The 23733-nt window shown below is 37.6% G+C and overlaps 3 protein-coding genes across 3 annotated transcripts; 1 reads left to right on the plus strand and 2 right to left on the minus strand.

Moving 5' to 3' along the window:
- Positions 1-1355: 1355 nt before the first annotated feature.
- LOC121875324 (chromatin assembly factor 1 subunit A-B-like) lies at positions 1356-10966 on the minus strand. The gene is made up of 9 exons (XM_042379826.1): positions 10221-10966; positions 9738-9954; positions 8688-8875; positions 8115-8342; positions 7507-7642; positions 6977-7165; positions 6695-6832; positions 6279-6381; positions 1356-5146 (listed from the first exon to the last, which is right to left on the minus strand). The coding sequence occupies exons 1-9, from the start codon at positions 10260-10262 to the stop codon at positions 4579-4581; spliced, it is 1809 nt and encodes a 602-aa protein (XP_042235760.1). The 5' UTR covers positions 10263-10966; the 3' UTR covers positions 1356-4578.
- Positions 10655-18441, minus strand: LOC121875241 (myb-like protein X). Its single transcript, XM_042379701.1, has 7 exons — positions 18420-18441; positions 14559-14835; positions 13289-14042; positions 12644-12790; positions 11982-12026; positions 11107-11930; positions 10655-10688 (listed from the first exon to the last, which is right to left on the minus strand). Exons 1-7 carry the CDS (start codon positions 18439-18441, stop codon positions 10655-10657), a joined length of 2103 nt encoding a protein of 700 aa, XP_042235635.1.
- Positions 18442-18899: 458 nt separating this feature from the next.
- LOC121875328 (tRNA-uridine aminocarboxypropyltransferase 2-like) lies at positions 18900-22946 on the plus strand. Its single transcript, XM_042379834.1, has 5 exons — positions 18900-19036; positions 20286-20471; positions 20908-21103; positions 21453-21620; positions 22036-22946. Exons 1-5 carry the CDS (start codon positions 18942-18944, stop codon positions 22444-22446), a joined length of 1056 nt encoding a protein of 351 aa, XP_042235768.1. The 5' UTR covers positions 18900-18941; the 3' UTR covers positions 22447-22946.
- The last annotated feature ends 787 nt before the right edge of the window (positions 22947-23733 follow it).

Raw genomic sequence — 23733 nt, forward strand, 5'->3', positions numbered from 1 at the left:
ACATAACATCACGAAACCCTACAGGGCTACCAGACCGGTCCGACTAATTACCCAAATGGTCCTACATGAATAAATCGGACTGCCAATCACTTATCGACTAGTATTTGGTGTCACAAAGTAAAAAAAAAAAAAAAATGGAAAACTTACTTTAATGTGAGTTAATAGATCGCGTGCATGTACCGACAGAGCGAGTAATTACCCAAATGTAGTCGCACTGAAGTCAAATGATGGTCCTACAAGCGTAAATCGGGCTGTGAATCACTTCTCGATTATTATTTGGGATCATAAAGTAACAAAAAATTGGTAAACTTAATTTAATCCGAGTTGTGTTAGGTACATGCACTCGATGTATTAACTCAGATTAAATTACGTTTTCCCATTTTTTTTTTACTTTGTGACACCAAATACTAGTCGAGAAGTGATTGGCAGTCCGATTTATTCATGTAGGACCATTATTTGACTTCATTGCGGCTACATTTAGGTAATTAGTCAGACCCCTACCAGACTGATGCCTGTACTGCGGCACCTCAGCTACCCTGAGAGATTGGAGTGCCTGAACTTGCCGAGCTTATACTACAGACGGGCGAGGGTTAACCTAATCGAGGGGTATAAACACGTAAAGGGCACTACTCGGTCGAGTGTTTTTACGTGGAGCTGACGGACACTCGCCCCACAAGGGGTCACAGCTCAAGGTTGAAGCCGCAAGCCAAGAAAACTGAGGGAAGGTAACTTTTTCGGAGTGAGAGTTGTGAACTTTTGGAACAATCTGCCAGTGTGTGTTGTGACGGCACCGAGTGTGAGCTCTTTCAAGACCAGACTTGACAAACACTGGAGCAGGTTCAGATACATCAGGAGCCAGTGAATGCACAGTACTTGCCAAGTGTGTAACAGACGTGATCGATCACCTAAGCAGCTAATGAGCCGATCAGTGGTGAAGAGGATAAAACACTGGTAGATCGTTCCAAGAGTTCACAACTCTCACTCCGAAAATTTTGCCCTAATAGTTTTCTGGACTTGCGGCTTCTTCAACCCTGAGCCGTGACCCCTTGTGGGGCGAGTGCCGCCAGCTCCAGGTAAAAACACTCGACCGAGTAGTGACCATTGCGGTGTTTATACACCTCAATTAAGTCAACCCTCGCCCGCCTGTAGTATAAGCTAGGTAATTGGAGGCGCTCTAATCTCTCTGGGTAGCTGAGGTCATATTATCCTCTTGGGTACCCCTTAAATATAATTAAATTTTGGGCAATACTACATGAAGTTATGACTGAGATTAATGAATGGCAAGTTTTCCCAACCCTATACTGGCCATGACAATTTTTTAATTACAATTTACTTTAGTGGGAAAATATAAAGTATTGAGTTAGAAATATGTTTAATCACTTGCACTTCCTGGAAAGATGGAAATGCCCACCAGATTAAACACCACTGGTGTAACAAATTTTCAGGTACTGTACCAGCATACTGTATAGCTTTATGAGTAATTTTAACAAGATTTAGGATACTGATGCAGAATAAATGAAGCAGTGTTGCCAGGTGCCAACCCTAAATTGTCTGTAGATTCAGGAACAAAATTTATTGAAATTTAGAAAAAGTTTTGTAAATCACAATTAAAAATTATATTTGTGAAACTAAAAATATAAACACAAATGATACATTTGTTAACTCCCCTGGCCAGATATTGTATTACAAGTACACAAAGGAAAGGAGGCAACATAAAAGCTGAGCTCTCTGCACCAATAAATTTGCAGGTACAGTAAAAATTAGTTTTTGTGGCTCTCTTCCTCTTCGTTATCATTGATACTTATGTACAGTACATGCAGCACTATCATTCACCATTGAAAACATATGTTTAGGTTACAACAGTTATCACTGGAAAGAACTCATTTTGTGTGGAGCATTCACCAAGATGGTGGGAGATGGGCAGTTTCATTATTTTTCCATTCCGTTAACAGTGGACAATATTATTTTTGCAATAAATTGCAGGTGTGCTTGAATGTGGTAGGCATAATAAGAACATTAAAGAACTTAGATTAAGAAAGAGGTACATTGTCTCTTAACATTGAATCTATTATTCTTCACCACTGATCCCTTGTTATCATTAACAAGGGATGGAAATACTGTACTGATGTGATGGAAGAGTGATGCTCTTATTCTTCACAGCTGCAGGATCTACTGTTTCTGATCTATGAAAGTTAACATTACTAAATGGGTATTACCTATGATACTTTTATGCTTCCAACACAAACATTTGCTTGCCTGAAAACTGCTGCAAAGAATCTCATTGCAATCACAAATTGATGCAAAGGTGGTAAAAGTAATCCACTCAATTATAAATTTCAACAACCGGCACGAATGTGACGCATACTCGAGAACATAATTATTTTGACATAATTAATTTCATACCAAATTTTTGTCGTTCACAATGAGCACAAACTCTTGAATACCAACAATTTTTTTTACACACATGCCAAACTTAAAACTTAACCTGTACATTATTACAAATATGGTATCATTTAAGAAAGTCATCTATTAAATTAGAATAAAAAATATAAATTACTTTTTAATTTTTTTAGATACAATTACTGTGCAGGAGTAGATCACAATGAGGTTTCTCACCAGCAGCAGGATGTGCCGCAGTGTTGGAGATATACCGGTATGAACACCCCCCACAATGAAAAGGTAAGTGCATAATTTTACTACACTTTACTATATAAATATAACTCATCAACGGAAAGTAAGTGTGCCATGCTGTGCTCTGTAAAAAAAGAAAAAGAAAAAAAGAAAAAGTCATTTGAAACATTTTTCATGCGCAACTTTAAGACTCAGACCATGAACTCATAATATCACCAAGGTTACCTTGGCAAAGAGGCTACTCTTATCAGTGCCGAGGAGTGACATCAGAAATTGAGGGAAAATATAAATTTCATTAGTTTGAGTGAAATGCCTTAGGCTTAAGAAACAGTTGCCTCAAGTAACCAGTCAAGAGAAATAGGAGTGGAAAATAGAGCAATTCACGAGATATCCAATAGTGGTGACCATAAGATATCCACCAGAGAAACACCGGGTAAAACAGTATAGTACTGTATAGTGAAGAAATACCAAGACCATCTCACAGTAGTATTTAAAAGAAACTGAATGAGAGAAAATTAGTGACCTGGTAACTAGTGCATCACAGGTCACCGCAGTGGCATCAAGACATGACTTTTTAGTGTATTAAAATAACACTGGGTGATAGTTGTATCATGGAACATTAACAGTAAGTGAACAGTGCATAAATCCTATTTTTCCATGAACAAGCTTTGTGAACTCAAAATAAGTTCGTCTCCTGACTGCCCTGATGTAGTAGCACCTGATAGCAACCTTTAATGATGAGCTAAATAAAATGAGATCATCCAAACCAATTTGGTGTGATTTGATTTGATAGCTCAAAACACATTGAAACTAACAGTAGGTTTGTGTATAGGGTTGACTCGACTTCAGGAGAGGAAGTAGCAGACCTCCAGTCAGCATCTAGAGCACAAACCTTCATCATGAGAGACTTTAATCATGAGACAATACATTGGGTGAATCTTACCACACAAGCCAAGGGAGAATTCCTTGATCTCATTAAAGACTCCTTCCTCCCACAACGTGTAAAAAATCAAGAGGGGAGACAACATTCTAGATTTAGTCTTGATGACTGATGAACCTATGGTGGACATGATCAAACACAGTCTATCAACACTTCACAATAGTTTCATGTAAAGAAAATACTGTCTACTGCACTTACTCACATTCCATGAAATGGTAAGAAACTATGTGGACTGAGACTCACCAGTGGATGTGTAGTACATGGATTTCTCTAAGGCATTTAACAAAGTGCCTCTAAGATCCAGGCACGTACCATCACAGGAAGATGTTGATGTGGATTAACATATGGCTCAGACTAGCAACAAAGAGCAGTAATAAATGGAGTACGTTCTAAAGGGGAAACAGTTCTCAGTGGAGTACCACAAGGCTCTATCCTTGGACCACCTTGTTTGTGATCTACATAATTGAAATAGATGAAAATATATCGAGCCATATAGTCAAGTTTGCAGACGACAAAAAGATATTTGTGAAAGTAGCAGGTCAAAACAATATCGCAACAATGCAGAAAGATCTGAATGAGGTGTTCTATTGGTCTCGAGACTGGCAAATGCTCTTTAACATTATGAAATGCAAGACCCTACACACAGGATACAACAACTGAAATCACAACTATTCTGTTAATAACACCTTCCTCGATACTGTTGACAAGGAGAAAGATCTAGGTGTTGCGATAGATCATTCACTGAAGGCAGTCAAGTACAGTAAGTGGAACATCACCTCATTGCATGAGCTAATTTAAAACCTTTTGTGTACAAAGACTATTTTCACGATCTATTATGTGAAATACTTATTTGTTTAGTGTTTCATATAAAGCTGCACTTTTCAGGAACACATAAAAGAGTACCTGTTTGACGATAAGCAGGGACTCTATGTACTGTATTTAAGGCAAATTCTCCATTTCAATAGCTACACTTAATTTAAGGATACATGAATTGTTATCAACCAATTTCATTCTAAAGTTATACAAACAAACTCGTTTTCCTGCCCATCTTTGGACCTTTCTTCCTTTTTAGAATCAGCTGAAGGTTCAGTTGAAAATTTCTCTTCTGGTTTTTTGAAGAAAGAAGCAAAGGAAGCTTGTTGGGCAGTGACCTCCTGCCCCCGGGGGCTTGAAAAGATATACCCTCTCTTCTTAATTGTGGGTGTGGGCTTCCCTGTTGGATTTTTGATGAGAGCTGATGGCGAGGTACAAGAAGGAGAGTTAACTGTTGTAACCGGAGAAGAAGCAACAGCTAGGCCACTGTTAGGAGAACCTTTGTCTGCTTTCGAAGTTTGTGGAGTGGCACTAGTGGAGGCGGCAGCAGGGGAGTTGAGAGTGGATACAGGAGTCTGGGGTAGTTTCTTAGCAAATGCTGTTATAGGGGTCAGTTTCCCAGTTTTGGTCCCTTCTTCAACACTCTCCAGATCTTCATGATTAACTTCTCTCCGTTCTTTTGGCTTATTGATGTAGTTCCACGTGTTAGGCAAGGATAGATCCCCAAGTCCATATTGTTCTCGCACAACTTTGGGAACATACCTGGGAAAAAGACAGTTAAAATCAAAAGTTTTCTTGAATAATATATGGGAAAAAAAAAAAAAAAAATGCTTATGAGTCACACATCAATTACATATTAATGCTATTTTCCTTTTTGATCTGTGATTTACTATCTGAAAGCAAACTTAACCTTTCCCCTTCATCCTCCTTCCATATACAAACCTTATGTGCCCATACACCTATTTAATGGCCTATTAGGACAGCTTTCCTCATGTCCCTGTAGCCCTTGTATCTCTACCACAATTACTTCAAAATTTACATTGCAGTATTCAGTTTGTTGTCCAATTTTGTACAGTATTTTCATCCTTCAATTTTTAACTTCCTTGGTTTTTATGGCAAGACCTTCATGTATGGCAGATTTCTTTTTCATTTTTTAATTCCCCTAGCAAATGTCTAGTCAGAATTTACAATTCTATATTGTCACGTTTATTCAAAGCCCTATTTTCATTTTCAACCAATTCTGACAGTTTCATGCACATTATCATTTATTATTATTTTTTAGTACAATGGGTTTATTTAACTGTTTATCTTCATGTTTTCTGTCTTTCATCTCATTCATATTTACTAACCTCCCCACATCTAAGCTTCTTAGTCAACCCACTTACCTATCTCTCATGTATATATCGTTTACCAATCAAGGAATGGATGGGTTTTTCTTTTTCTCATATATAAAAATTACCAAATCACCTTTTATTTCAGCCTTCCAGACCCCCTCCAGCTATTTTGTACAGTGGTCTGAACCATGAGCAAATATAGACGCTCTTTACATAGTCATCCATTCAGACATAACCATTATAACTTCCCCCACACACCAGTCTATTCTCTATTCTTTACCATTAAAGTACAGTACAGCTCACCATTGTTTCCTGGATGTTCACTGCCACCTGTCACTTCTCAAAATTCTACAATACTTAAAGGTCTTTAATTCACACGGTGACTGTCATGTGTGCTGGGTACTAAAAAGAAACAATGGTGAACCTGATGGAAGCCTAAGACTCAACTCTGGAAGGGAAACACAGAGGCAAAGCAAATCTCGGTCTCTCACAGTAGTTATAACAAATAATTTTTTTTTTACCTACACCAAGTGGAAAAAAAAAAAGATTGATTTACTTACCACATCATAACCTTGTGCAATGGCCCTTCATCAATACACTTCCTCCAGCGACCCAGCTCCTTGATTTTAGACTCTACCTTTTTCTTTGCAATGAAATAACCACCTGTAAAATTATGACAGATGAAATTTGCATGATACACATCTTAACACGAAACACAAGATAAAAATGGAAAATAACAAGACCTCCAGGGTGACTTAATTAAATATAAAATTAGCAATAGTATAAGTGACAGTAGGGATCCAATATTGTATTATAGATTGTGAACTTTGAAGGATCTCCCAGGTGGACTATCCCAGGTATACAGTATATATCCCAAAGAACAAGATATAAATAGACACTGTACTGAAAAGTCCGTAAGTCATACAAATCAATTAAAAAATAAATAAAAATTATAACATATAAGTAATTAACCCACCACTGGGCATCATGGTAGTGGTGGTTTCATCATTATCATCTTCTAAATCTTTCTTTCTCCAGTAGTCAGAAAACTCCCGAGACAGGAAAATTTTCCCGTTACGATTCCCGTGAAGTAACCGGATTAGATGTGGAATAGCTGTAAATGAAATATTAATCATTAAAGGATAACTGGAGGATGATAGTGAAAACTACATAAGGCAAGTCATGTGGTTTGATTTAGGAGGTAAAATTTCAATGTGGCTCTTCCTGAAAACATCATCTAAGACGACTCATTCCTCACCTTCCTCTGGGAAAGTCTTGAAATATTTGGGTTTTCCACCAGTCTTGTCATCTTGGAACGGCTCATCCTCTGGGTTCTGATCCTTGACAACTGCAGGCAGTGATCCCCTACGACGTATGTCAATTGGTAGCCGAGAGCACAGATTGACTACTTTATGGGGACTCAAGAGTTTCATAAGCTGATCATAAGCTGAAAGAATACAAACTATGAGCTGGAAACAAACCATAAATAAAAAATACAGGTCTGATACCACATTTATGCAAGATGCTAACTATAAATGCTGCAAAAAATAATATATACAAATATGACCAGAAGTTTCTCATAACTAGCTACAGTACTTCTGCATTTTAAACATTAATTTCCATTTTCTGATGGAGCCTTTATCATGACCAACAATATTTCCAGATATGAATACTTGAGATAATGTATACCTCACATTATCTACAAGTCAAACCTTTCAAAATAAAATGCACACCAGTCCCTCACGAGCAGGATGATAGCTTTTATAAATGTGACCGCAGAGTTAATACCTCGATTGTTGTTTTTATCGGCCATCCATAAACACCCTAAGACGCGTGGCTTGAGATGTCTGGTCTTCTTCTTCATCTCTTCCTCAAACTCTGCTTGTTTTTGCTTGAGTTTCTCTTTGTTCTTGGTACCATCATCCTAGACAAAATTGGAACTCTTAATAATAATGAAATATGTGTGTAAAAACAAAATACTATCTCAGAGGAAGTATTTCACCCTAAATACATCAGGCCACTAGCACCAGTGTAGCACAGTGCATGATTAATTGGCTGCGATAGTACACCAGTCTCTCATTGTTACTTTTGAGGCTCCACAGGTCATATTTTCCCTGGTTTTTGTCCATCTGTTTGCAAGTGATTATGATCAGAGCAAATTTATTTTATTTTATATTCCTAGTCCGATTATGTATGCACCATTCAATTCCTTGTGTAGAAAACATACAGTGAATGTAACAGTACTACAAGAATCTATTTGGACCTCAAAAGACTATTCTAACTCATCACCTAATTTATCAAAACCTTCAACAAATACCAAATAAGAACGTCACAAAAATACACTTCAGTTATAGGCCTCAAGAATTAATGAATCAGAAACACTTGAATTACCATACCTCGACCACACTCTCTTCCTGGGCACCTTCCTCATCTGATCTGCCTTCGTCATCCGAGAGGTAGCCATGGGGGACGAAGAAGTCATTATCCACCTCATACTGGTCTCCGTCTCCCTCCTCTTCTTTCTCCTCACCTTCCTTCTCCTCACCTTCGGAATCACTAAGGCTTTCTCCTGCCTCCTCCTCTTCCCAGTCATCATCACTGTCATACTCGTAGTCAAAAATTTGCTGGGGACAAACAGTACGAGTGTTCATAAAGATAAGACTAAATACCAAATATAATGTGTCACAGAAACCATTGATATTATACACTATACAGCATGATGGGTACTTGTGTGAATGTTGGGGGATCCTTTGGCTAATGCACAGTATATCAATCTATTCAACGAGAGAGAGACAGAGTGACTTATAGGGGAAAAACAAACCATGGAAAAGCTATGAAAAGGGGGAAAATATTTTCATAAACACGTTAAAGCTAGTTTCAGAAGTGGTACTGATATAGGAATATTTAAGTAAGTAAATAAATAAATAAATAATAAAAAGACTGAATAACAAGGTAGTTGAAGGTCTTACATCTTTAGCAAGAGGCCGTCGAGCAGACACAGTTGAGCTCTTCTTACTCCACGTGCCCCAGTACGCAGGTCTACGGTTTTCACAAAAGGATAAGAGCTTGGCCTTTACATGTTTGCCTTCTGTCTTCCCAGCAACAACATCTTCAATCATTCCATCCATATTATCAAGACCTTCATCATCATCATACTCTGAAAGATATAAGATTGTTTAATAATTCACATAACTACTGAATATAAGAGGTGTTAGTACCCATAAGAACATACAACACCTGCTGAGGGAGAACTGAGTCATTATGTGAAGTTGTCTTGGACCAAACAACTCAGCAGAGCAATACTTTTTTTTAAATTTCACGTCAAATTTCAAACACAATTTACATTTTAACTCTGAAGTGTTACACTGCTGTTGAATAAGTTTAGCTGCTCATGTGAAATCTCTTCACTAACAATTAGGAAGATATTTTACTTGAATATATTGTATTGAACAAACTAGAACTACACATGTGCTATTTTTTTCTTCTTAATTTTCTCAACTTTCAACATCCTCCCCTTTACAATGTTGTTTAATTTATAAACTTAACATCAAATAAGAAAACAAGATCATTCATACACAAACACCATGACAACTTCTAATCTATACCATCATAACTCACCTGTACTCTATATGAAGCACTAACTCTCACACATACACTACATCTTATCCATTCACACATGCACATCAGCCAACTTCACAACTTTCCACATGTTACATACAAACACTCACACATGCACTACGTCTAAAATCTTTCCATACATGCTACATAAAAATTATATATTCAAGCACATACTACATCTACCAACCTCTTCCATACACCACACAGATTAAATTTCCTAAAGGCAATTTACACCACATGAGACCCCTCCTAGGCCCTTCACTACAGGACGTCACTTCTAATAATTCTTTTGGCTTTAACACCAGACGACTCTATTCAGCACAGAGAGACACCCCTCTCTGGCACCTATACACACAGGATTAATACAGTAACTAACCTAATCTTCAAGGTACTGTACTTACCAATTACTTCAATATCATCATCGACCTCATCTTTCTTGTCCTCAGGGGGCCACGTCTGCTCACACCGCTGCATGACGTAACTTCCGGTTTTCAGGATGTTTAGGTACGTCTCGCGTATACTCGACGGTTCGCTGGATATAACCGAATCTAACTCCATTTGTTGATCTTCAGAGAGATGTGACCTCTTAATTGGAGCTAACCTCATGTCTTCTTTCACCTGTATATAGAAAACGTCTCCCCTTAAGTGTACAGCAATCAACTTAGGTAGATCTGAACTATAAATGAACAGTACTACTCTTGGGAGATATGTTTATATACAGTCAATCCTATACTGATTAAACTTGTTACTGTACATTGTCTTATTTACTTCACGTTGCCTTAAACTAACACACTGTAAATCCACTTCCAAGTCCTTTAAGCTAACACACACTACTTGTTTTTAATTATGCAAGGTAACATTAGGAAAAATCAATCAACCCTTACCCGAAATTGCATGAAGAGGCCGTTATCACTCTCCTCCTCCATTTCACCAATATCCCGCTTCTTGGCAACGAAGAAACTGGCAAATCTGTTCTTTAATTTGTCGTTTTCCTTTTCCTTCACCTGTTTAGCTTTATCTTTTTGCTTTTTCTCCTCTTCCTTCTGTCTCTTCTCTTCTTCCTTGCGTTGTAATTCTTCTTCCCTTTTCTGTCGCTTAGCACTGGTATATAAAAAAATATATATATATATATATAACTAATAAAATAAGTAATACAATAATATGTGTAAGTACTGTAATAAATTTTTAAAGCAATTATACCCCCATCCTGCATATATAAACAGCGTGTGACCCCAGTACAGTAACTACCGTAGTGTCCCAAAGATCTCGATAACCTGAGTATGATTAAGATATACATAATGTGAGCTCCCCTATCTACTTACTGAAGGACAGGTGACTTACTGCCCCAGGGACTACAACCAGAGTATTGGTGGTTCAGTGTAAATTTCTATCTCAGATTTATCAAGGAATCTCTTAACTTACTCTGTTATAATGTTTTCACTCTACCTCCTAGGACAAGAAAGCTGTACTGTACCTGTCATTACGAGGTGTTTACTGTAGCATTGGTTTTTGTGACTGCCCTACACACACACACACATATATTATTTAAAGACACTCACATATCACCTACATCCACACACACTTATTAAACACACTCTATATTATCTAAAGACACTCACATATCACCTACACACTCACATATCACCTACACACAAACACACTCACATATCACCCACACACAAACACACACTCACACAACACCCACACACTCACATAACACCCACACACAAACACACTCACATATCACCCACACACACTTACTCCTTTAACTTCTCCCTTTCTTCTTTTTGCTTCAGTCTTTCTTCCTCCTTTTCTTTCCTTACTCTTTCCTTCTCAGCTAATTCTTCCTGTTTCTTTTTCTCTCTCTCTAATCTCTTCTTCTCCCTCTCCTCCTTCTTCAGCAGCCTTTCCACCTCCTTTTCCAACTGCTTAGGAGTCAACTTCTTCGGCTTAACGGCAGACACAACTTTGAGTCCCGAGACAACAGGCTTTGAAGACGGAGACGAAAACTCCGACTCTGCAGTGGTACCGGGAACGTCGTCCTCCATGTCCTCCTCCTCCTCGTCGTTTCTACTCGCGTCCATATCTTCGGAGACGTTATCCTCGTCCACCATTTCTATATCATCAGTTTCTTCGTCCTCTCCTTCCTTCGCCTCATCTTCGGCTCTCCCGTTGTTTTCGGATTTACTCTTTTCGTTTATCTCCGTCGTTGGCTTGGCGGCGACTTTAGACAAAAAACTCATTATCGTGTAATTTGACTCGTTTTTAAGACTCTTTTTACCCCCCGAGGCGTCACATTTCTCTTTCTTGTTCTTTAATGTTCTCTTGGTTGGCTGCTTCTTGTTATCCCTGCCTTTTATCGTTCCGTCCCTTTCTCTGGCCGCTGTCTTCTTTTCTTCGCCGTGTTCATCTTTATCACCGGTGTCTTCCTTCCCATTTTCTGTCTGTTCGCTGGTTCCCTTTTCTTTGTCTTCCTCCTCTTCGTCTTCCTCTTCATCATCTTCCACCTTGCCTTCTTCACCTTCCTCCTCCTCCTCCACCTCATCTTCTTCACCTTCTTCCTCCTCCACTTTGTCTTCATCTTCCTCCTCCTCCTTGTCTTCATCTTCCTCCTCCTCCTTGTCTTCCATCTCCTCCCCAATGTCTTCTTCTTCCACTTTCTCTTCCTTCTCATCTTCCTCCCCCACTTTCTCTTCATTCTCATCTTCCTCCCCCACTTTCTCTTCCTTCCTATCTTCCTCCTCCCCAATGTCTTCTTCTACCACTTTCTCTTCCATCTCATCTTCCTCCACTTTCTTTTCCTTCCCAATTTCCTCCTCCACTTTCTCTTCCTCCACTTTCTCTTCCATCTCATCTTCCTCCACTTTCTCTTCCATCTCATCTTCCTCCACTTTCTTTTCCTTCCCAATTTCCTCCTCCACTTTCTCTTCCTTCTCATCTTCCTCCCCCACTTTCTCTTCCTTCTCATCTTCCTCCCCACTTTCTCTTCCTTCTCATCTTCCTCCACTCTCTTCATCTCTTCTCCACTTTCTCTTCTCTCATCTTCCTCCTCCACTTTCTCTTCCTTCTCATCTTCCTCCACCTTCTCTTCCTTCTCATCTTCCTCCACTTTCTCTTCCTTCTCATCTTCCTCCTCCACTTTCTCTTCCATCTCTTCCTCCTCCACTTTCTCTTCCTTCTCACCTTCTTCCTTTACTTTCTCTTCCTTCTCATCTTCCTCCACTTTCTCATCCTTCTCTTCCTCCTCCACTTTCTCTTCCTTCCCATCTTCCTCCTCTACTTTCTCTTCCATCTCTTCCTCCTCCACTTTCTCATCTTCCGCCTCCACTTTCTCATCTTCCTTCTCCACATTGTCTTTAACCTCCACTTTGTCATCCACTTTTACAACCTCCATATCCTCATTTTCTTTCTCTTTCATCTCACATTCTTCATTCATGTTGTTTCTCACCTCCCCCTTACATAAGTGTGTCCCATTCTCTTGTTCTTCATTTTCTTCCTGTTTCTCTAGTTCTTTTTCTTCCCTTTTCTCTTTCTCATCATTTTCTTCCCGTTTCTCTTGTTCTTCATTTTCTTCCTGTTTCTCTAGTTCTTTTTCTTCCCCTTTCTCTTTCTCGTCATTTTCTTCCCGTTTCTCTTGTTCTTCATTTTCTTCCTGTTTCTCTAGTTCTTTTTCTTCCCTTTTCTCTTTCTCATCATTTTCTTCCCGTTTCTCTTGTTCTTCATTTTCTTCCTGTTTCTCTAGTTCTTTTTCTTCCCCTTTCGCTTCATTTTCTTGCTCTTTCTCCCGTCCATTCTTTACTTCATTTTCTTCTTTGGTCCCTTCTTCTTTCCTCTTCTTTATCTCCTCTCCTTCAGTTGCATTCTCTGCCTCTTCCTTATTCTTCACTATAATATTGCCTTCCTTTTCCTTTTCTACTCCATCTTTCTCCTCCTCCTTCTCCCCTTTTTTTACTTGGGGTCTTTTATTTTCCAGTTCACCCTCTTTCTCCTTCTTATTCATTCTCCTTTCTGTCATCTTTCCAAACATTTTCACCTTCATAATGGTTCTCGTCTGGCTCTGTTTCCCCTTTCTTACGTTTCCTTTGAGTTGTTTTTTCTCTTTACCTTTATCGAGTTTCTTTATATTTACGCGGCCTTTACCAGTCTTACCGGTTTTCTCCTCCGGCAGAGATTTTTCCGCCCGGGTATCGATTCTTTCCGTCTTCTCTCGTTCGCCGGAGACCTCCAAGCATTGCACATCATTGTCGCCCGTCTCCAGACTCTTCTTTGCCGTTGCTGCGGCTTTCTTTTCGCCCGTATCGTTTTTTGCCGTTTCCCTGGTTAGTATTTCCTTGTCCGTTGCTTTATTTGCCTTATCTCCATCGGTGTTTTTCTCCTCTCCTTTACTTGAATGGTGTAACTCCTCCTTTCTTCCATTTATTTCAATCTCTTCACTTTCATCCGAGTTGTTCCCATTCTTCAACACAACACATTTTTCACTCCGAGTCTTCTTTATCTTATCAACATCCTCTGTTGTACTTCCTCCCGTCTCCGCATTAGAGGGGTCCTCCGTGGATGTTGATATCTCCGCTTGTTGAGTGGGTTTCTTGCACAGGAATGTTGCTAGCCTTTTCTGGACCACCTCAGCAGGTTTCTTCTTGGCCTTGGGAACTTCCACGTCATCATCAACACTGGAGCTCACTTCATCATCTGAGGTCATCTTACAGCTGGAAGAGGAGACACACGTTGACACTGAAGAACACGGTAAATAATCTAACTATAAACATTACTGCACTGTACACTTTTAAGTTCAACATCAAACATTACTGTACACTTTTAAGTTCAACATCAAACATTACTGTACACTGTTAAGTTCAACATCAAACATTACTGTACACTTTTAAGTTCAACATCAAACATTACTGTACACTGTTAAGTTCAACATCAAACATTACTGTACACTTTAAGTTCAACATCAAACATTACTGTACACTGTTAAGTTCAACATCAAACATTACTGTACACTTTTAAGTTCAACATCAAACATTACTGTACACTTTTAAGTTCAACATCAAACATTACTGTACACTGTTAAGTTCAACATCAAACATTACTGTACACTCTTAAGTTAAATATCAAACATTCAAACTTAATGTGTAGTTACTAGCCTTCAACAGTTATCACACTGGGCAATAAATAAATAAATAATAAAACAAATAAATATACAGTAATAGAATAAATACCTGCGACCTCTTGCTTTCTCCTCATTCTCCCGACTCTCCAACTTTTTCTCCACTAATGTGTTTCTGCTCCTCTTCCTATTTTGTTTCAGATTGTCTTCTTTGGTCTCATTTCCTTTTACTTTCTTCTGTTTTGTGGTTTTTTGCTTCTTCTCACTACGAGCAGTCTTTCGGGAACTGGCCGACACGCTGGATCCTGACAACCTACGTTTCTTCTGATTGGGCGAAATTGTCGTCTTTTGTGGAGTTTTGGAGTCTAGAGGAGCGAATGGTAATCGACCTGAGGATGGGAATATTCAAATGCAGACACAGTAGTACATTTACAGCCAAACTATTTTCATGTTACAAATAATGAAAATCTCTCGCATATAGCCAAAGCTTTTAAGACGAGAAAAATACAGTAGAACTTTATCTCAGATACTCACTTTGTTTGAGTGACTTCATTAAGGGGCTTATTACAGTGGGCTTCAACTCGCCAACTGAAAAAACAAATACTCGTTACCTTATTATATTCAAGTTGGTCTTTCCCCCCAGAACTAAGTTTATGTTGTGTGAAGCAGCTGGTTGCCTCGTCTCCATTATCAGTGTTTGTTTACTTAGAGGCTCGCTGATATAGCTTCACAATACTTTATTTATAAATGTTACATGTATAAAATTGCATATAGTACCACCAAATATCTGTATATCAAAACATAATGCAAATATATATACTGTACTGTACAATATAAATATGAAAAAATACAAAACAGACAAAATCTAAAAAAAAAAAAAAAATAATAATAAAAAATAATGATAACCACCACCTGTAGGATTTACGTCACTAATATTTTTATGTCTTTATGTACAGTATTCAATAGTGGTCAATACTGCTGTATCTGGGTGTGGTACTTCTTGAAGTACCGGTAAAGCTCGAGGCAAAGAACGTCACATTCTCAACAGTGGTAGTAAGTGCCGGTGCCTTTTGCTGCACACGTGACACCTTGAATTGAGGTCATGGCTGCATGGTATTGTTATTAGAGCGAGATACAGTATGACAAGATGCCATGTACTCTAATACTACATAAAATTATAACGTTCTGAAGAATTTTAGAGCAAATGCAAAGAGTAATTTTGAGAGAGTATATAAATGGTGACCTCTGATGGGTTTGGGACCATAGCTTTTGCATAGTGAGAAAGAAATCTAAGAATAGAATATTTGTATAAGCGAATATTCTCAGAGTGAAGGTTCATTTAGCGAGGGATACCCATCATACCTGTATCTGGAAAAATTAAAGTTTTGAAAATGCACTACAATGTTTTTTTTTTTTTTTGCCTGTTCTATCTTCTTATATAAATACCAACATAAAAGTTCGATGGTTGTACTCTACCAGATCTTAACAGTTTGTTTTTACAAAACACAAAATTGCCAAGACAAAGATAAGGTTTGGCTCAGTTCATTTTTCACTTTCTTTCACCATACAATTTGGAATGGATTGGTAAGGTTTTTATGAATTTACCAGAGAAATTAATATGAAATCCATTCAAAACACATACAGGAATCACAAAATTTTGTCCAAAAAGTTGTGGGTGGTCCTAAGACAAATGACCCCAAACTTAAAAGTTCCAGCTTTATATTTTAGGCAATTCAACAGTTCCTTGCTCATTTTATATATCCTTTAGATACTCTGGCGTTAACTATCATTCTGAGGAGTGGAACGTTATCAGTAATAAATGCATTAAATAGAGAAAGAGCTCATAAAATCCAATGAACAGTCAACACTGACAAAAGTAGGTGTAGTCTCACCTCTCTGGATCCTTCAGTAATCATAAGGACGACAGGTTTCTGTTCTTTTTAGTGATGTTGGAACAATTAATACGTAGTTATACAGCAATTGTATCCCATCGCAGATGGAAAAAAAGTGCACAAGACCATAAAAAAGTTAATGCACAAAGATGTGTCTTCCTCTCTTTAATCCTATTCCTAGCCTGTCAACAATTTTGGGATCACCTGAAGAATCATCGCCCCAGCTTATTTCACCTGAAGATTAACTACCTTAAGGCTAGCTTAACCTAACCTAAACCTATTCTATCCTAACCTAAATCTAACCTAACATATCCTAACCTAATCTCATCCTCCCAAAGTAGTTTTAGGGTGGTTTAATCTTCAGGTGAAATAAGCTGGGGCAATCCCAATTTTGTTTACAGTACCTGGCAGTTGCTTGGTGGTGCCATTCAGGGGTGAACGCATTCACCAATTGGTGTGAACCATACTTCAACAGCAGGGATGTGAAACATATGGCCCACCACTCACGTATCCAGCCCACATACTAATGGTTGCTCCACCAGCACTGTAAGCCACTACTCTCCGAGTTAACACTTAAACTTAAAATATTCTTTATTACAATACATGGAATAAAACTATGCTGGGTAGCATTTTAAGCTCACTAATAAACATACAGTACTGTTACACATGAAGGTAAAGGAAAAATATATGAATAAACTATATATATATATATATATATATATATATATATATATATATATATATATATATATATATATATATATATATATATATATATATATATATATATATATATATATATATATATATATATATTGTGATAAAACATTAGTGAAAAAATGCACTGCGATCAACTTTAGCTGCTAAAGCAGGGTCCGACTAATTACCCAAATGTATCCAAATGTAGCCGGAATGAAGTCAAATAATGGTCCTAGATGAATAAATCGGACTGCCAATCACTTCTTGACTAGTATTTGGTGTCAGAAAGTCACAAAAAATTGGTAAACTTAATTTAATCTGAGTTATAGATCGCGTGCATGTACCGAGGGAGCGAGGAATTACCCAAATGTAGTCGCAATGAAGTCAAATAATGGTCCTAGATGAATAAATCGGACTGCCAATCACTTCTCGACTAGTATTTGGTGTCAAAGTCACAAAAAATTGGTAAACTTAATTTAATCTGAGTTAATAGATCAAGTGCATGTACCTAACCTAGCCTAATCTAACCTAACACAACACAACTCAGATTAAATTAAGTTTACCAATTTTTTTTTTTACTTTATGACACCAAATAATAATCAAGAAGTGATTCACAGCCTGATTTACGCTTGTACACCATTATTTGACTTCATTGCGGCTATATTTGGGTACATTTGGGTAATTAGTCGGACCAGTTAAAGAATACAATGTTTGGTGGCACTATGACACTAACCAGGCTGTGACATACGATATAGTCTTTAAAAATCAAGTAAAGCTGCAGCTAAGGCAGGTTGCATGATTGACCATGAAATAGCTGTCATAACAATTTTATTTGGAAGGAGACTTTATAAAGACATGAATGAATCTCAAGAAAAACAGTTGCAGAGAGGATCAGCATTACCACTCAACTCAAGACCAAGTTGAGTCCTTTATTGCATTTTCTATTGCAATTGATGAAAGTACTGTACAGTACTGATAAAGCTGATGTAACACAACCTGCAGTTTTCATTTGTAGTGTGGACAAAAATATGCCCGGTAATGTACTTTTATATTTAAAGTTATACGGCCCGCCATAGCAAAGGTGTTTGACACGGTATACTGGAGAACCCTTTGGCATAACACATTCAACCCAGTATTTAAAGAAGTTCGTTATAAGACGTCAAATTATTTTTTAATTAATGAATATACGTAAGTGGCCTTCAATACTGAAATGCAAAAACATGTAATTCAAAATAATTGGTTAAGCTTTATATGAGCTTACTCGTCTCTCAGGTTACCAGAACCATTGTTGACACAAGCTTCAAAATTTTCTTTCAATTTTCTGTCTGATAACTATACACATCTACGGTTTGTATAATAAAACAGTTGTATAAATTCCTTACCAATCTCACAGTCATCATCCATTGTTCGAAGTGGTTGTATATCACAAGTAAAGACGAAAAAATAATATCGCTGAGGTAAACCCACTCGAGGGCTCTCCACCTCCACTAGTAACTCTTGTTCCTCTCAGCTGTTCGTGCGCGGCAAGTTTTCGCGGGAAGCTTCATGATTGGTGTATCCTTAACCAATAAAAATGTAGATAGAAACCTTTTCGTCTATCACTGAATGGAAGACCAATTCATGACCAATCAGAATACAATATTATACAAACGAAGGTTTCTATTGAAGAAATAATTTAAGTTTATATAATTTTCAGACTTCCAAGAAAAAGTCACAGTAAACAGCTGAGCGGACATAGACCTTCACACGTCCTGCTGTAGTGACGGTGGAGGTGTGCCAGCCTACACTTGTGGAGAAAATAACAAGACTTGTGTTTTATTGTGGAGGTCAACCTTGTTATAGTACTTAAAGTTATTGTGGAGGTCAACCTTGTTATAGTACTTAAAGTTGAAGCTTAATAATCGATGGAAGACGTGGAGGTAGAGCTGGCACTACTGGCAGACCTGACACACATCGAGATAGGACGACGTGAAAAGCGACCCCTTTGTAACAGATGCAGGTACAGTACTGTCATATGTAGACTATAGGTACTTAATACAGTAGGGGGGTTAATATTGACTGACCTGCCGACTCATTTTTATTTTTTAACTATATTTACATCTATGAGGGTTAATATATAGGACTAACCCGCCAGGGTTGCATAGGCTGATGTGGCCGTATCATCTCACGTCCAGAAAATGCCTCAAATTTCACCATATCAAAGTAAGTTCTTTCTGTTTAATATACCTGGGAAGTTAGGTTAGGTTAGGTTAGTTTAGTTTAGTTTAGGTTAGGTTACTTTGTTTGTTTGGTTGGTTGGTTAGGTTGTTTGGTTGGTTAGGTCTGTTCTTCATAACCACAAATGTTAAGTAGCGTTAATTTAAAAAATATCCGTTTTTTAACATATTTCCACAAACTACAACAGTGTCCACTATAATATAACAATGAAAATCCGGAGTTTTTATAATTGTTTTCAATCAATTTCGCCCGCGGGTTAGTCCTATATAATTACCTCCATTACCACCACTGCGTTGGGCCAGATCGACGCCGATGCCTAGTGTATGCTTATGAGCTGAATGGTCTGGGCAGCTGCTCTCACGTCCACAATAAACATAAAATGACACAATATCATAGTAAGTTCCTGTTCAATATACCGGTGGTCCGGGAAGATAGGTAAAGTTAGGTGGGTGTGTTTGGTTTGGTTGATAAGGTCTTCCAACAATGCTTGTGTTTCATATCAACTGAGGTTAGGTTAGGTTAGGCTTAATTTACATAACCACTTTTTAACGCATTTGCACGAACTATGACAGTGTCCACTATAAAGCACTGAAATTGCGGCATTTTTATAATCGTTTTCTATGAAGAATCGGCGGCGGGTCACTCGTCAATAATTGCCACAAGATCTATTCGTTTTTTAACTCAAAAACCTTCGGCTGCATATTGGTTGAAAATGCAATTATATTGTGCTTGCAAATTTGCTACTTTTTTTCTCTTTTTTTTCAACATTTTCATCACAGAGACAAGCCTTGGTGGTCCCTCTACCATGATATGACCACCACTATCAGCTGTTTATGTGAGTACTAAAATATTCTTTCTTCATTGTCTTCATCCACAGGTTCACACAAACACTGTACTGTACAAATTCATTTATAAGTGAATCTCACATAGATATTTGTACAGGTATTTACTCCTACACCAAATTTTTCCATTAATACATTATTTGGGTAATCTTATAACAGCTTCTCTTGACATGACTGTTATCATTGTAGTCGACCTGTGGGTGTGTGCTGGTGTTGGAGCCTCGGACGACAGAGGGTGAACACATCATGTCGTGTTGTGGTTCTTCAACATCCACACGAGGAGAAGCGTTGCCTCCGTACTGCTCCAATTCTACAGACAGCTCTTCCTAAAGGAGCTTATGTGGAAATCAAGGGAAAAAGATTTTCATTTGCCAGGTAAATTTTGATACATTCATAATTTGTGATTTTAAGCAAAGGAAAGAGATTTTGAGAATAAGAAAGATGCTTATTTGCTTTGCCAGTAAAGATGAGCTAAATAGTTGTTTATTATGCCAATTACTGTATTAGAGTCACTAATTAAAATATTAATTGGTTGATTTAATTCTCTAATCAAACATACACATCCACCAAATACAGTACAGTATCTTGTGGTCCATATTTTATTGTTATTCCTGTCATCAAAACACTAAGCTTGTGTACCTTTTGCCGAGTTGTTTAACCAGGGAGTTGTAGGGAAATATGCAGCACTTATATAAGAATACAGTCCCTGGCAATGTGCAAATTCAATTGATGTTCAGATATGAGAACAAAACTAACCTAACTATTAAAACAAATTGTAACTACTGTACAAAATAATAATCTATCTTCTCAGGTTTCCACAACTAGAGGATATTTTTAACAGTGAGAACTCAATTCTCATGTATCCAGGAGAGAAAGCCATCAGCTTAGAAGAGCTTCCATGTGTGGGGGAGGGCCAGGCTCCTTATAATATTATAATTATTGATGGGACGTGGCAGCAGGCCAAGTCCATGTACCATAACTGCCGCCAACTTCACAACCTGCGACAAGTAAGTGAAAAAAAATTTATACCACCAGAAATACCTACTTATAAAGTTTCATTCTACAAACATGGCAGTCTATTACAAAAGTTTTCAGCTTGTGTTGGTGATGAGACTTACTGTACATAATCAACCCTGGCCTAAAACTAATCCTTTACCTGATTGGGGATATTGTTTCTTTACCAATCATCCATTCCTGAGTCCCTCTAGCTGCTGCCTCCAGAATAATAATCTCATTGATCTTGTTGATTTTGGAGAATTCCTCTCCCTTAAAACCATGGTAAACTAATCATTCAATAGTAGTGTAATTGTCTGAAGCCAGTACAGTGCTGTATTAATGTGTGTGTTATCATTTCAGGTCAGCTTATCAGGAAAATATATAAGTGAGTATGTAATTCGCACTCAGCCAACAGAAGACGCTCTTTCAACTGTTGAGTCTGCAGCTATTGCCTTGGCGACCCTGGAACAAAACTGGTCTATCTATAATACTCTTGTCTACCCTCTTCAGCTTCTCTGTCAGTATCAGGTGAGACTCATAATGTACTATACTATAATATATTCATGTATATTTGGTACTGTAATGTACTCTTTACAGAAATGTGCATGATCTGAAATTTTGAAATGTCGGTAAATACTTAGTGAGGATGATGGACTTGATACTGAAATACAAGTTCCTGTGTTTGAGAGAATAATGAGAGTTAAGAAAGTCTTTTGGGGTATGGAAGTTTCATAAAATGTGAGGCTGTAGAGTGACAGAGTACAGGCAAACCTCTTTTGGTGGAGACTCATAAAATGTATTCTCACTTAACAGACACTCCTCAGGAATGTATCTTGTCTGTTATAAGAGATCTGGCTGCACTGTATACTGTACTGTACTGGAGTGAAAGAGTTGTTTATATTGCCATGCATAATAATAATAATGTATTTTATATATATTTCAGATCAAGCATGGTGCAGTACCTCATCAGAGCAAGGAACACATGATCGTCTCAGGGCGCTGCAACAAGCCGCTAGGAAAACGAACATATAAAAAGTTGCGCAAATGTGGTGCTAAACAAGGTGATACACTCTCAGAGTTCATGGATTCACTCACTTTATATGGTAATCAAGGGGAAGAGATGAATGATGATGATAATGATGATGATGATGATGATGGAGAGCAAAATTATGGTGATATTGATGGATCACATAACGTAGAATGTAAAGATAGAGAAACAGGTCCTGCAGAAGGTGATGAAGGTGGTAGTAGTCAAGATTCCTGCCAAAGTGACACAAGTAGCTTAAATACACCTGAACAGATTCTGCCCATTTTGAAGAACAATGTCATTGACTCGTCTCAGGACTTCAGATGATACAGTGTTTGTGATGGAAGAAATATTAAGATCCTCACATTAGGTACAAACACTCGAGAGAGATGGACACGTGACTGCTTAGGTCCATGTTTGTGTTGTCATATATTACTAAAACACACATTTATGTTTGGTTACTCCTGACTTGAACAAATTGAATTAATAACTTTTTTCAGTCTTTAGATTTTAAACTAAGATTTTTGTATTAGTTTACACAGGGTGTAAAATTTTTGCTAGAAAAACTGCATTTTGGTGAAATATTGCCACATAAATAGTCTATACATTTAACATTGAATTATATAATGTTAGTGTTTTAAGTGATGGGTTCAAATATCCTCTTTAGCAGTTATACATTGTCTCCTCAAACTGTAGTGCTTGTCTAATTTTAATTTATAATCATGACAAGCTAAGTATGTTAGTGAACTTTTTTTGTACTGTATTTATTAATCACATTACAGCACTGTACCAGATTTGGTTAATCAAATATAAGCAGTTAAATCTTATGTTGTAGTCTTTGTATCCTTATACTTACTGTACCATACATATATTTAAGATAAACCACCTTACTCTTTAACTTAACCAACAAATCAAACTTGTACTGTACTACATAGCATATAAAAGCCTATTTACAACTTCTCACAAAGAGCTGTCAGTACTGTATATCAACACCCATCACTTCCTTGGGAAGACTGTTTATGAGGCTACAAATGTTTTATAAGACTGTTAAAACAAGAAACTTGAGCAATGGGAGAAAAGACAAAATGTGTGAAGAGGACCAGAGCAAACTGCACTAAGAGGGCAGTGTTATGGTGTCACTCAACAGCTGAAGCTTTAACAGTTCCTTACCAAACATCTGAGGTTGTTACATTATTGAACAAACTGGCCAACGTGTCTATGCTGATTTGCCATCGCTACACCGTGAAGGATCGACCTATTCTGCACCTGCTAAATAATATACAGTACTGTACTGTAGTGTCTGATCAGATCAGAGTATATATATACTGTAAAGCTGACCAATCAACTAGTTACAAACATGTCACTCTCAGCTTGGAGTAAGTATAACTTAATTTAAATGTACAGTAATTAAACAAAGATGTAATTGTAATTCAAATTGTCTTACAAGTGAAAGGTGTGCAGCATTTAGCTTTCTATACATTAATGAACTGATTTTTTCCTATAGTGTTAATTGCCCTGCCATGAGACAACCTGTACTGTGTATCTTTCCAATTGCCACTCTATCTATACAGGGAATCATTTATTACTTTACCACCAGTAACCTGTTGCCATCGC

The sequence above is a fragment of the Homarus americanus genome, unplaced genomic scaffold (assembly GCF_018991925.1).
Source record: "Homarus americanus isolate GMGI-L3 unplaced genomic scaffold, GMGI_Hamer_2.0 scaffold56241, whole genome shotgun sequence".
NCBI lineage: Eukaryota > Metazoa > Arthropoda > Malacostraca > Decapoda > Nephropidae > Homarus > Homarus americanus.

What these genes read in the sequence shown, in the direction of transcription:
- LOC121875324 (XM_042379826.1), bottom strand. Translation starts at nt 10,262, where the DNA reads ATGGAGGAGGAGAGTGATAACGGCCTCTTCATGCAATTTCGG. An exon ending in TGATGATATTGAAGTAATTG is followed by an intron (nt 8,876 to 9,737) that starts GTAAGTACAGTA and finishes TATATCTTTCAG; the next exon opens with AGTATGATGATGATGAAGGT. An exon ending in CAAGACTTTCCCAGAGGAAG is followed by an intron (nt 6,833 to 6,976) that starts GTGAGGAATGAG and finishes TTTCATTTACAG; the next exon opens with CTATTCCACATCTAATCCGG.
- LOC121875241 (XM_042379701.1), bottom strand. Translation starts at nt 18,441, where the DNA reads ATGGATGATGACTGTGAGATTG. An exon ending in GAGAAAGCAAGAGGTCGCAG is followed by an intron (nt 14,043 to 14,558) that starts GTATTTATTCTA and finishes CTCCTCTTCCAG; the next exon opens with CTGTAAGATGACCTCAGATG. An exon ending in CAAAAAGAAGAAAGGGAGAA is followed by an intron (nt 10,689 to 11,106) that starts GTTAAAGGAGTA and finishes CTCTGGTTGTAG; the next exon opens with TCCCTGGGGCAGTAAGTCAC.
- LOC121875328 (XM_042379834.1), top strand. Translation starts at nt 18,942, where the DNA reads ATGGAAGACGTGGAGGTAGAGCTGGCACTACTGGCAGACCTGACACAC. An exon ending in AAAAGATTTTCATTTGCCAG is followed by an intron (nt 20,472 to 20,907) that starts GTAAATTTTGAT and finishes CTATCTTCTCAG; the next exon opens with GTTTCCACAACTAGAGGATA. An exon ending in AGCTTCTCTGTCAGTATCAG is followed by an intron (nt 21,621 to 22,035) that starts GTGAGACTCATA and finishes TATATATTTCAG; the next exon opens with ATCAAGCATGGTGCAGTACC.